This window comes from Ceratotherium simum, chromosome 26 (assembly GCF_057802395.1).
Source record: "Ceratotherium simum simum isolate JZ-2026a chromosome 26, ASM5780239v1, whole genome shotgun sequence".
NCBI lineage: Eukaryota > Metazoa > Chordata > Mammalia > Perissodactyla > Rhinocerotidae > Ceratotherium > Ceratotherium simum.
The window spans coordinates 21552420-21564149 of record NC_141925.1 but is presented as its reverse complement, the minus strand read 5'-3'; the positions used below and the strand labels follow the sequence as shown (position 1 = coordinate 21564149).

At 51.7% G+C, this 11730-nt stretch overlaps 1 protein-coding gene across 1 annotated transcript; it reads right to left on the bottom strand.

The window, feature by feature from the left end:
- Nucleotides 1-270: 270 nt before the first annotated feature.
- AQP8 (aquaporin 8) lies at nucleotides 271-10895 on the bottom strand. The gene is made up of 6 exons (XM_087449208.1): nucleotides 10860-10895; nucleotides 8931-9184; nucleotides 5912-6038; nucleotides 3675-3889; nucleotides 2016-2150; nucleotides 271-773 (listed from the first exon to the last, which is right to left on the bottom strand). The coding sequence occupies exons 2-6, from the start codon at nucleotides 9176-9178 to the stop codon at nucleotides 725-727; spliced, it is 774 nt and encodes a 257-aa protein (XP_087305334.1). The 5' UTR covers nucleotides 9179-9184; nucleotides 10860-10895; the 3' UTR covers nucleotides 271-724.
- Between the last annotated feature and the right edge of the window lie 835 nt (nucleotides 10896-11730).

Genomic DNA, 11730 nt, shown 5'->3' with positions numbered 1-11730 from the left:
AGGGCCCTGAGGTCTGTGATCTGGAATTGACTGACTAGAGACCAAACTGGACCATAGAATGGACTCGGAGCTTCAGACAGAGCTCCAGGATGGTCTGGCTGAGTGGGTGACAGGCTGTGGGTTGGCCTGCACTCTAAGTAGCTACCTCGGCACTGGACTCTGAGCTGAACTCAAGCTAACTAGACTCTGGACAGCTAAGGCCCAACCCAGACTTTTGCTTCCTCTCCAGCAGTGCCCATTTCTGAAATGAAAGGCAAGCCAATGAGCGTGTGGAAGGAAATACTGGACTATTTATTGCAAAGCTAGATTGGCAGCTCAGGAAGCAAGGAAATACATAGTCAGAATCAGGAAACAAGAGAAGGAGAGAAAACGGGGTGGGGGAAATGAGCTGATGTACATACACAGCCATCTCTTCCAACGGCTCTTCTGCTCCTAGACCTTCCCTGTCAAGAAAAACTCTTCTGTTGTGCTGTTTCTGCCTCCCTCTGGGCAGTGCTGGCAACACGTTCCCTGGGCTGAGGACTCTGATGAGTACAAAGGAATTCAAAGAGCCTAGAGCATCCTCAGGACTTAGCGGCAGTCTGTCTATCCGAGAAGCTAGGCTCAGGTCAGTTGCTCCTCTGGTCCTCTGCCCTAGCAGGAAATGGCAGAAGCTGTCCTGTCTGCAGTCCAGGAGGGGTCCACTGAGGGAAACTGGAGCGGCAGGAATTCCACCATCTCAGCTTCACCGTCCCTTTAGGATTAGGCGGGTTTTCCCATCTCCAATGAGGAACCTACAAAAAAAATGGCCCAGTGAGGTCTCTGAGCTTGTGGGGGAGAGACACAGCCCTTCATCAACGTCTCTAGGCCCAGAACTCTCCAGACAGATGCCTTCCTGAGCCTTCCCAGCCTCAGGAGCCAGATCCCCTTGGGGAGAGGCAGAAACTCTTTCCTGTTTGGTTTCCAGCCCTTTTCCTGAAGATGCACATCTCTGCCATTCTGAAAGCAACAGACAGAGAATTATTGGTGATGCTTTTCATTAAGCCAAGGCTAAGCCAGGACTGCAGATGGGCAATGATCTAGATCCGCCCAGCCCAGTGACTGTCCTCTCCAAGACAGTGGAACATAGGTCCAACTTGTGCTAAATTCAGACCCTAATTCCTGCCCCACCTGGAGCAGGAAGAACAGGACTCTATGAATCCTTGAGCTTCCACAGACTCACGAGAAGAGAGCCCGAGGGGAAACAGTCAAGCAGGTATTATCCTTCTGATAACGTCAACCTTATTATCCATTGCACAACTCCAGGGAGCACTGTTCACATTGTGTTTCATGTGAATGGCATCTCCTGACATGCATGCTCTTGGGGGCACCATTTACATGGTTTTCGTTGTGGATAGGGGCCCTGGAATTGCACAGCACCCCTTTGGGGAACTGCTCCTGCCCTACTCTCAGGCCATGTGCTTGTTCAAGTAAGTCTGACCTCAGCCCCCTCCAGGGGTAGGCTCATGCTCCAGACATAGCCAAGAAGAGTGCTGACCCCAAGGCTATAGTGACTGATTCAGACGTAGACATGACCCAAGCTGGGCGAGTCCAAACCAGTGAGCGTGAGACCCAGGCCTTTTGCTAGAGCTGTTGTTCTGTTTCCTCTGCAGTTGTTAAGCTGCCAGGATACAAGCCTAGAGAGCATTTTTCCCACTATTGGAGACCTATCTAAGCATGAAGCCTACACAGAGGACTGCAGAGCCTGTGAGAAAGACCAAATCCCAAGGCATTGTTTGAGCACCTACCTGTGCTAGCTGTGAACTTTTCAATTATGTGAGCCTTTTCAATTATGAATCCCCCTTTATGACATAAGCTCTGTTGAGGTAGATTTCGGTCACAACCGAGGGTCACAGAGCCATAATCTTTGCCTCTGAAGAAGGCTCTCTCTTCCCTTCTCCAACATGAGTGAGAACCCCACCCTCCAGCCCTGGATGCTCTGGGAGCTATCACCAGGTGCCTCTCAGACAAACCAGTGGCCCCGGTCACGCTCCTACCTGATGAGCACTCCTACAAGCAGGCTGGCCAGGAATGGGCCCACCCAGTAGATCCAGTGGAAGTTCCAGTAGTTGGCCACCACAGCAGGTCCAAAGGCACGGGCAGGGTTCATGCAGGCTCCTGACACAGCACCCCTGCAAACACCCAGCCACACGGGTCACCAGGATCCCAACCAGGCCCCACTCACCTCAAGTTCACTTCCCCAACTAGGCCTACGTCTTACGCCACACAGAAACCCTCTCTAAGCTACCATATGATGGGTTCTGGGGAGTTCCAAGGAAGACACAAGCCAAGAGGCTATCAACGCTAGGAAGTGAAAGGCTTGCCACCTCCCTGAGCGTAAGTCTGCCACTCCCCACACACCCTTCTAGAAGAATGGCCAGCAGGAGTGCCTGTTCGGTGATGGCAGGAAAACAGGGTGGATCTAGGTTCTCTCCAAAGTTGATAAAGTGAAGTCAAGCAGTTGTCAACTGTGTGAACTTTGGAGTCCAGCCAACCTGGGTTCAGAACCCATCCCAGCTATTTCCAGCTGTGTGCCCTTTGTTTAACCTCTCTGTGTTTCACTTGAGTTGAAAGTACCTCTCATTGGCTGTTGTCAGGAGTGAATAAGAAAACGCACATATATTGCCCACGTCTCGCATATAATTCGTGTACAATGTTAACTCTGATCTAGCTGAGCCGGTTGAGGCTCTTGTTGCACCACAAGCTTGGGGCCCAGCATCTCTTACAGGGCACTGTTCCCCAGGTGTCTGTATCCTTGCCCCCATTCACTCAAGCTGGGGCCCTGCAGACCTTGTCCCCCACCCAACCTCTGGTGTCCAGTAGCCAAAGCAGAAAGGAGTCAGTAGGCGTGTAAGTGAACCAAAAGCCACTAGGGGGCAGCAAAGCATAGCCGCAGCTTTACGCACACATTCCCCAGCTCCCCAGACTCCGCCTCCCGAAGGACGGCACAGAGCTGGAGGTTAGAGCCGGGGAAAGCAAAGGTCCGTTCTGTGTCCAAGAAAAAGGAAGGAATTGGACATTAGGAAGGGGCTTCCTCACCCCCTTGAGCAGATTTGGGCTCTTGTCCCAGACCTGTCACTTAATTTGCTACTGCCCAATGATCTTAAATAAGTCATTTGTGTCCTCTCTGAGCCTCAGTTTCCTGATATATAAAATGGGAGAAATAATCCCTGACCCAATGTTGTCTCCTTAATCCCTTCCCAAACCTACTGAGAGGCTCAACACAAATGAGACCATGGGTATGGAAGCTCTTGGTAGGTCTGAAGCTAAAACCTGACTGCCTACTGGCTGGACGAACATAGCCTGCATAAATGTTTTATTGACACCGTGAAGATTGGAAAATTTCACATAAAAATCCAGCCTTCTGACTTCCCTGGAATGAAATTAGAAGGTGAGTCACCCCAAGCCCATATTCTCTCACAGCAGTAATTTATCAGAGCTGAATAGTGAATACTACAGAGCTGAATACCACAGTCCCCACCACTCCCTACTGCCTGCCTGGTGCCAGCCCACTTCCCCAATTTGCATTATCTTCATGGCCTCTTTTGGCAACTGAGTCTGTGACCAGCAGGTAAGCTCTGCAGGCCTGACACCCCGCCCAGAGCTGAGCCTCAGCCCAGGCCTGGGCTGCAGTCCCGCTGCTGAGGGGCACTCACCCCGCCAGGATATCCACGGTGACGGAGAAGCCGATGGAGAATGGGGCCAGAGGGCCCCGTGTTTTCTCGTTGATGGCACCCATGCATACGGCCAGTGTCAGCAGTGTCGTCAAGACAACCTCTGCCCCCAGTGCCCCGGCCACCTGTCCCGACTCCTGGACTGTCACAAAGGCTGCCCCAAACGCATTCCAGAACCTCTCCTGAGGACTCACCGCCTGTGGAGAGAAGTCATTCAGCCTCATAGCGTGTGGAGAGACACCTGGGAGCAGAGGGGAGCGGGGCCTAAAAACGCACGTCCCCAACCTTTACAGCCAGTGAAGGATTCTATCCAATGTGTAGTCAGACATATCTGGGTCCACATCCCAGCTGCACCAGTTTTTACTGTGTGGCTCTGTGTGAGCTATCGGACTACTCTGAGCCTTGTTTTGCTCATCTGTAAGTGGAGAAAACCCAGCAGTGGCTCCAGGTGTTGTGGGGCTGAAGCTTATGTAACTTAGATGACCCTCTTTAAGAAAAAGAATACGGTACAGGGGGCCAGCCCAGTGGTGCAAGCAGTTAAGTGCGTGCACTCCGCTGCAGCAGCCCGGGGTTTGCCGGTTTGGATCCCGGGCGCGCACCGACGCACTGCTTGGCAAGCCATGCTCTGGCAGCGTCTCATATAAAGTGGAGGAAGATGGGCACGATGTTAGCCCAGGGCCAGGCTTCCTCAGCAAAAAGAGGAGGATTGGCAGATGTTAGCACAGGGCTGATCTTCCTCACAAAAAAAAAAAAAAAAAGAAAGAAAACAGTACAAAATACCTTACTTTTACGAACTTGGCTAACACATATGACTAGGTGAACCCACTGCCTGCCCCCCACAAGGCTCCTTTGAAGGGGCCTGTGCAAGGACAGCCCTGAAGCTTAACCTCCGCGGGCTTCCCAGGAAATGGGCCTCAGGGGCTGTCACAGCACGTGGAGAGGGAGGCTGGCCGAGCAGACAAGCTTCAGGACCCTGGACCTAAACCTGCGCTCTGCTGCTCACCAGCTCATCAGAACCTGGGCACGTTACTGACTTCTCTGTGCCTCCGTTTCCCGCTCTATAAAGTGGGGATGACAGTAACAGCTCCTAACTCAGGGAGCGAGTGTCCTCTAAGGATTGACTGCAGCTTCTCGGGAAGTCGTCGGGAGGTTAAACGAGAGAGGATGTGTAAAGTGCAGGGAGGGTGCACTCAGCGACGGCAGCTGCTTCCTTGCACTGTTCGCCATCATGTTTGACAAGTTTGCATGTGGCCCAGCTTGAGGGAGAGCCTGGGCATGCTTTCCATCAAGAACCAGAGAAGGATGGTCCCAGTCCACTCTACAGACAGAGGAACAGGGTCTCATATGGGGGCATGGGGAGACCAGGGCAGGGAAGACAGCAAAACGGGATTTGAGACCAAAGTCAGCAATGGGCCAGCACTTAGAGTCATAGACCAAACCCCAGCCAGGCTAACAGGGTGCCCCCCTGCACTCATCCCCCAAACCCCCACACTCTGCCCTCCCCCCCCACACACACACACACAGCAAGCAAGGCCTACATCCTGAGGGGCCTCTTGAAGACTTAAGGGCAATGGAAGGAAAGAGAGAGAAAGAGAAGAGAAGGAAGGAAGGAAGTCAGGCAGTCAAAGAGGGAGGAAGGGAGTTCATCTATGGAGTTACGTGTAAAGCTTAAGAATTCTGTGGCAGAGGGGAAGAGCTAGTCTTCCTGTTGGGATGGAAGGATTCCAAACATAAATTGAATATTAACTCCCATCAAAAGTAGAATAACTCCGTTTAAAGGCAGACAAGCTGGAGAGCACACAGAGAAGTCAGTTCAGGAGTTTCTCAAGGAGAATAATCATATTCATCTCATACCCTTGGTCAGTGTTTAGTGAGATGTTTGTAGAGTGAATGAACACGTGAATGAATGAATGAATGAATGGATGAATGGATGGATGAAAAACCATTAGAACTATCCAAAGCCGGAAATGGACTCAGAAAGAGAAACCTCGAGTCTTGAATTCTGCTTCCTAGTCTGTCCAGGGAAGGGCTGTGTCCAGACACGGACAGAACAGGGTGGGTTTGGAGGGAAACAAAGGCCCTTTGAGGGTCCCCTCCCCAGTAGAAAGGGCCCACCCAATCCCACTGGAGGAAACAGAAAAGAACTGTACACTCCCCATCCCCCCACACATACACTCCAGCAGCCCTGTCAGAGCCAAAGCCCCTAGGGGATCACCCACCTTGGCCAAGGCAGCCCCGATCAGCCCCCCGCAGAGCTGCGAGATCCAGTAGGGAAGGAGCATCGCCAGGTTGAGACCTCCAATCAGCGTGGCCGCCAGGGACACCGCAGGGTTGAAGTGTCCACCACTGTCATCCACAAAAACAGAAGGAAGTCATGAGGCCAAGGCCAAGGCTGTCACCCAAGGGAATGTGCCCCAACCAGCCTCCCAGCCTGACCTTGTAGGGCCAGAGTCAGTCAAGGGCCCAGCCCAAGTGAAAAGCAAGCTCCCATTTTCCCTGAGGTGCTGAATGGTGGGGCAAGGGATAAGCAAGAGCAGCCCAGTTCCTGCCCTATGCCCAGACCCCAGGAGGGCCCAAAGGAGAACGTAATGGGGAACCATCCCTGAACTCCTTCCACGCTCCCTCAGAGCTCCTTTCAGTCCTTCGGAGACGTGGCCACAGGTCAGAAGGAGACCCCAGGCTCCAAATTAGTAGCCCAGGAGAGGTATCCTGGCCTCCCCTTATAAGTAACCAGGCCCTGAACAAGAGCTCCTGATTGGTTGAACTGCTAAACCAATAAAATCCCTGGTTTTGGCCTGAAAGTGTGATTAGCATTGAGTGTAAAATTGAGATTAGGAGTTCATAGAAATGGAATTGGGAATGGGGAGTGAGGTTCAGGAGGGGGTTGGGGATCGGGATCTGGAGTTTGGGATGTGAAGGAGGTTAGACAAAGTTGAACCTAGGGTCAAAGAGCAGGTTCAAGTTGGCCGGCCCCTCCACTGGTCATGGGAAAGAGCCTTCCTTTTCACCAAGATGCTCAACCAGCCCGGGTCCCAGAGCCAGGAGGCCCCCAGCACCCTGCTACCCCCATCAGCATCCCATCCAGTCCCATTCAGATAGGGGCATTATCCTCAGAGATTGGCCCATTAAATCCCTCTGGGGCATGAAATGGACGCCTCCCACAAAAGGGAAAGTGACCCCAAGACCCTCCATGTCACACAAGACCCAAAGTGCCCCCCCAGGTATTAAAGTGCCCCCCCAGGTATTAAAAGCCCACCAGTGGGTCTGCCCACCCCCAGTGGACAGAGCATTGAGCTGAGAGTGGACAGGGGACCTTGCCTCTGGACAAAAGGACTTTGTCCAACACACTGACATCTCAGGACCAGCTGCCCCAGCTCGTCTGTCCCAGCTCTATATGCAGGCCCTCGGGTAAGCTTCATGCCTGGTTTGGAAGCACCAGCCGAGGCTCAGACTCAATAGGTGGTGAGAAGGCGCGGCCACGCCTACCTGGCCTCAATCTGGGTCCATGAGCAAGCTCAGCCTGGGCTCTGCCAAAGCATAGAGAGAAGTGGGGTGGGGCAGCCTCCCACAGGACACAGCAGGGTTAAAGCCCTCTCCTGGGCCCAAACCGGGAAAGAAGCTGTTACTCTGAGCATGGCTCGACCAGGAGAGGGCTGACTGTGTGGAACACCACACAGGTTCCTGAGACTAACTTCACACCCATTGACAGTAAAACAATCAGGACACTTTCTAGTCAATGCATTCAGTGTTCACTCAACAAGTATTTATGGAACACTTACTATGTGCCAGGTGCTGTATTGGGTGCTTTATATGCCTTATCTTAGGTCCATTCAACAACCTCAAAGTCAGTGCCTGGCACACAGTAGGTGCTGAATAAATATTTGTTGAAAAGCAAATGATTGAATAAAAGGTTGGTGTTACAGATAGTCTACTGCGGTGCATAAGATATGGTCTCTCCAGCCAGCTGGCCTGAGTTCAAACCCCAGCTCTGCCGCCGAATAGCTGTGTGACCTTGGGCAAGTTATATAACTTCTCTGTGCCTCAATGATCCCTACCTCTTGAGGCTGTTGCAAAGATATAATGAATTAATAAGTGTACATATATAGTGTTGTATACACAGTTAGTACTCAGTAAATACCAGCTATTATTATTATCTCCATTTATATTGCTGCACACAGAGAGACTCAGCTACTTGCCCTGGTCACCTAGCTAAGAAGTGACAAAGATTGCATTCAACCCCAGACCCGTCAGAACAGAAAATGTGTTTTTCATTCCACCTGCAGCTTCCCCCGGACATTTAAAGAGAAATGTTAAAGTTCTCTTTCTATTCTATTTTTCTGGGAAACAGTATTTTAATTTCCTTATTCAGATCTATTTTCTGAGCGAGATTAAGTACAGACCAAGCATGTCCTAGATCACCCTGCCAGGCGCCCGTTCAAGATGCCCGTCATTGCGGTGGGTTCCTCTGGAATCCCATTGAACTCCGAAGGAGCTCCCGTCCATACATACGAGTGCTGTGCAGGGGGCACCCTCGGCCCTCCCTGCCCTCTCTGGTCACCACTCGATAGGTCCGGACACTGCGTCTACATGCATACCCCAGTGGGAAACCCCTCTGCACATTCCTCCGCATACCTCCGCTTTCCCCGAGGCTGGAGTCAACCCCATTCTACTGGTGGTAACGACACAGTACCCTTGATATGGACTAAGCTCTTCACATCATTCCATTTTGTGCCTCCCCCATGAGGCGCTGGGTTGGGGCGCTGGAGCCAGACAGCCTGACCTGCCTGCCGGCTCTGCCTCTTACTAGCCATGTAACCTTGGACGAGTTACCTGGCGTTTCTCCTTCACAACTGGAAAATGAGGATAATAACAGTGCCTCCCCACGGGGTTGTTGCGAGGATTAAATGAGTTACTACCTGTAAAGTGCTTAGAATAATGCCCAGCACATGGTTAGCTCTACATATGTGTTGGCTTAGGAAATTTAATTTAGAAAATGCTCTATTGTTCCCATTTTATAGGTGGGGGAGTTTGGGTTTGGAGAGTGACTTGCCCAAAGCCACAGAGCTCGTGGACTGCAGAGCTAGGGTTTGAACCCGGCAGTCTGACTTCCCAGCCCCACGCCTATCCACAGTGCTCTGGGAATCCTCAGTATACGCCCAGGGGTCTCTGCCGCCAGCTTTGCTCCCCACCCTGGCTCCGCAGGTTGGCACCAGGGTGACTGCCCGGAGCTGGCCTCACCTGATATTCCCCAGCGTGGCGATGACGAGGCCCAGGGCCAGCCCGTGGGCCAGGGCCGGCTGCAGCCTCCCAGTGTCCGCCCCGTTCTCGATGACCGACAGGCACCCGATGAAGATGAATAGGGCCGAGCCCAGCAGTTCGACCAGGCAGGGCTGCACGAACCGCTCGTACCAGGACCCACGCCATCTGCCCCCCACGCTTGTCTCCTTCATCTTGCCACCACCAAATTCAGGGTCACACATAGCCATGGCCGCCTGCAGCAGGGAAAAGAGAGAGTGGACACGGGCGGGAAGAGAGCCCAGAAAGAAGCCCCCAGCACCCCAGCCTTGAATTAAGTCTCAGCGACGTCCTGGACGGCCAGGCTGCAGAGGAAGGGGCCAGCAGCAGGCTCACCTCTGCAGACATCAGGCCTGAGACAACAGGACCCTGGCTCTGGCCTGAGCTGGCTGGGAAGCCCGCACCTGCTCTCCTGGACACCTTTATCTCCAGAACCAGGGCCACTGATCCCACTACAGGCTCTGCCCCTTTTAAAGGGCTGCAGAAGCTCCCTGAAGTGCCAAGAAAGCAATAAAGCCTTGGTGGGAGGTGGCCCTGAGGCCCAGAATAGGAAACCTTTTTTTTATCTCAACTGGGCAGGGCAGGGGGTGGTCAAGATTGCTGAGCTTCCTGCCAACAAGGTGAAAAGGTGCTGGCCCGGCCGTGCCACCTGGGAGCGCTCCAGGCCTCCCCAGCAGCAGGTGGAGGGCCCGGCTCCCCCGCTCCCCCGCTCCCCCACTCCCCGAGATCAGTGAATGTCCAAAGGAGGCCCTCGCATGGAAATGGACATGAGGAGGGCCCCACCGGGTTGGGACTGCACATGGGAAGTAACAGCACGCTTATCCTCAATGATTTTTCTACAGATTCCCACAGACGCCTCCTCCTGTCTGAGGTCTCGACACCTCCACTCACTCTCCCTGCTAGCCTGACGCACGAGTGTGCAGACGGGTGTCCACTGACAGAGGCGGCAGAAGCAGTGTGGGGCCGCGGTAAAGCCCGCGGACTTTGGAAACAGGCTGCCTGGACTTCAATCCCAGCTCTGCGGGGAACTGGCTGTGCAACCTTGAGTGTGCGGTTCACCCTGTCTGTTCCTTCGTTTTCTCCTCTATGAAGTGTGGTTGACAGTGATAGCACCAATGGCACAGGGTTGTTGGGAGGTTTAAATGCGTTAGGGCTTACAACAGTACCAGACACGTGATCAGTACAACACCAGTGTCTCCTAATTTAGAACATACATTTCTGAGTAACTAATATTTATTGAGCACTTTCTACATTCCAGGCACTGGGCTAAGTGGCTTATATGCATTATCTCATTTAAACCTCACAACAACCCTATGAGGTGGGTACTATTATTACAGCCATTTTACAGATGAGGAAGCGGAGATTCAGGAGGAAAGTTAAGTTTCCCAGGATCACAGAGCTTTTGTGATTGCAAAACTTGTGGGCTAAGTCACATAAGGACAAATCCTGTATGATTCCACTCGTGTGAGGTCCCTAGAGGAGTCAAATTCATAGAGACAGAGAGGAGAATGGTGGTTGCCAGGGGCTGGGAGGAGGAGAGAATGGGGAGTTCTTGTTTAGTGGGAACAGAGTTTCAGTTTGGGAAGATGAAAATGTTCCAGAGATGGGTGGTTGCACAACAATATGAATGTAGTTAATGCCACTGAACTATAACTTAAAATGGTTAAAATGATAAATTTTATGTTAACGTATATTTGACCACAATTGAAAAAAAAAAAAAAAAACTTGTAGGTTAAGCCACTATACTCTACTGCCTTTCTAAGATGGATGGATGGATGGACAGATAGAAGGATGGAAGGAAGGGAGGAAGGCAGAAAGGAGGGAGAGATGGGTTTCCTTATTCACCCAGTCAACAAATATTTAAATACCTACCACGAGCCCGTCACTGTCACAAGAGCTGGCCGTAAATGCAGCACTGAAGCCAGGCAAAGATTCTGCTCTGTGCTCATAGCTATTACCTGAATGTTTGTCTGCGTAGCTAGAGACAGACAAAGAAATACTGTTAGGGATAAGAGAATTTCAATGATAATTTCTACCCTTTATTGACTACTCATTACGTATCTCACACTGTGCTAAGCCCTCTGCATATGTCCACAACAACCCTGTGAGATAAGTCCTATTACTTCTCATCCCCATCTTCAGATGACGAAAACAAGGCATAAAGAAGTTAAGGAACGGGCCCAAGGTCGTGTAGATAAAAAGTATCTGCTTCAGGACAGAAGTGGATGTGTCTGGACAAAGGTTTGACAGTTTGCTCATAGCTCTTTTCAGCGGGAGGCCCAGGATGAGCGCCTCTGTTGAACACCCGCACGTCTCAGAAGGCTTAGCGTCTGCTCTCCTGCTGATTATCTTGAGACCCGTTCTCTCCCTGCTCCATACCCACAGCATGCTGTACAAGCTGTTTCTCACATCCTCCTGCCATCTTCCTGCAAATGGCAACATAAGAGAGTCGTCCAACTCTCAACTTCCCCATCTCCCTCATTCTTTGCCCAAGTCCTGCCAAGTGTTACTTCGGGAATATTCCTCTCCTGTTTTCACCCAGGCCTTCATTAGTTCTTGTTTAGTCTCTTGAAGAAAATCAGTCATTTATTATTCACCTGCCTGGTGCTGGGCCCTGCACTGAACACCTCACACATACTATCTCAATTAATATTTACAACAACCCATGATTTTTCCCATTTCACGGGCAGGGAGTCCTGGCTGGTGTTACTATAATAACTCCCCATCTGGTCTCCGTGCCTCA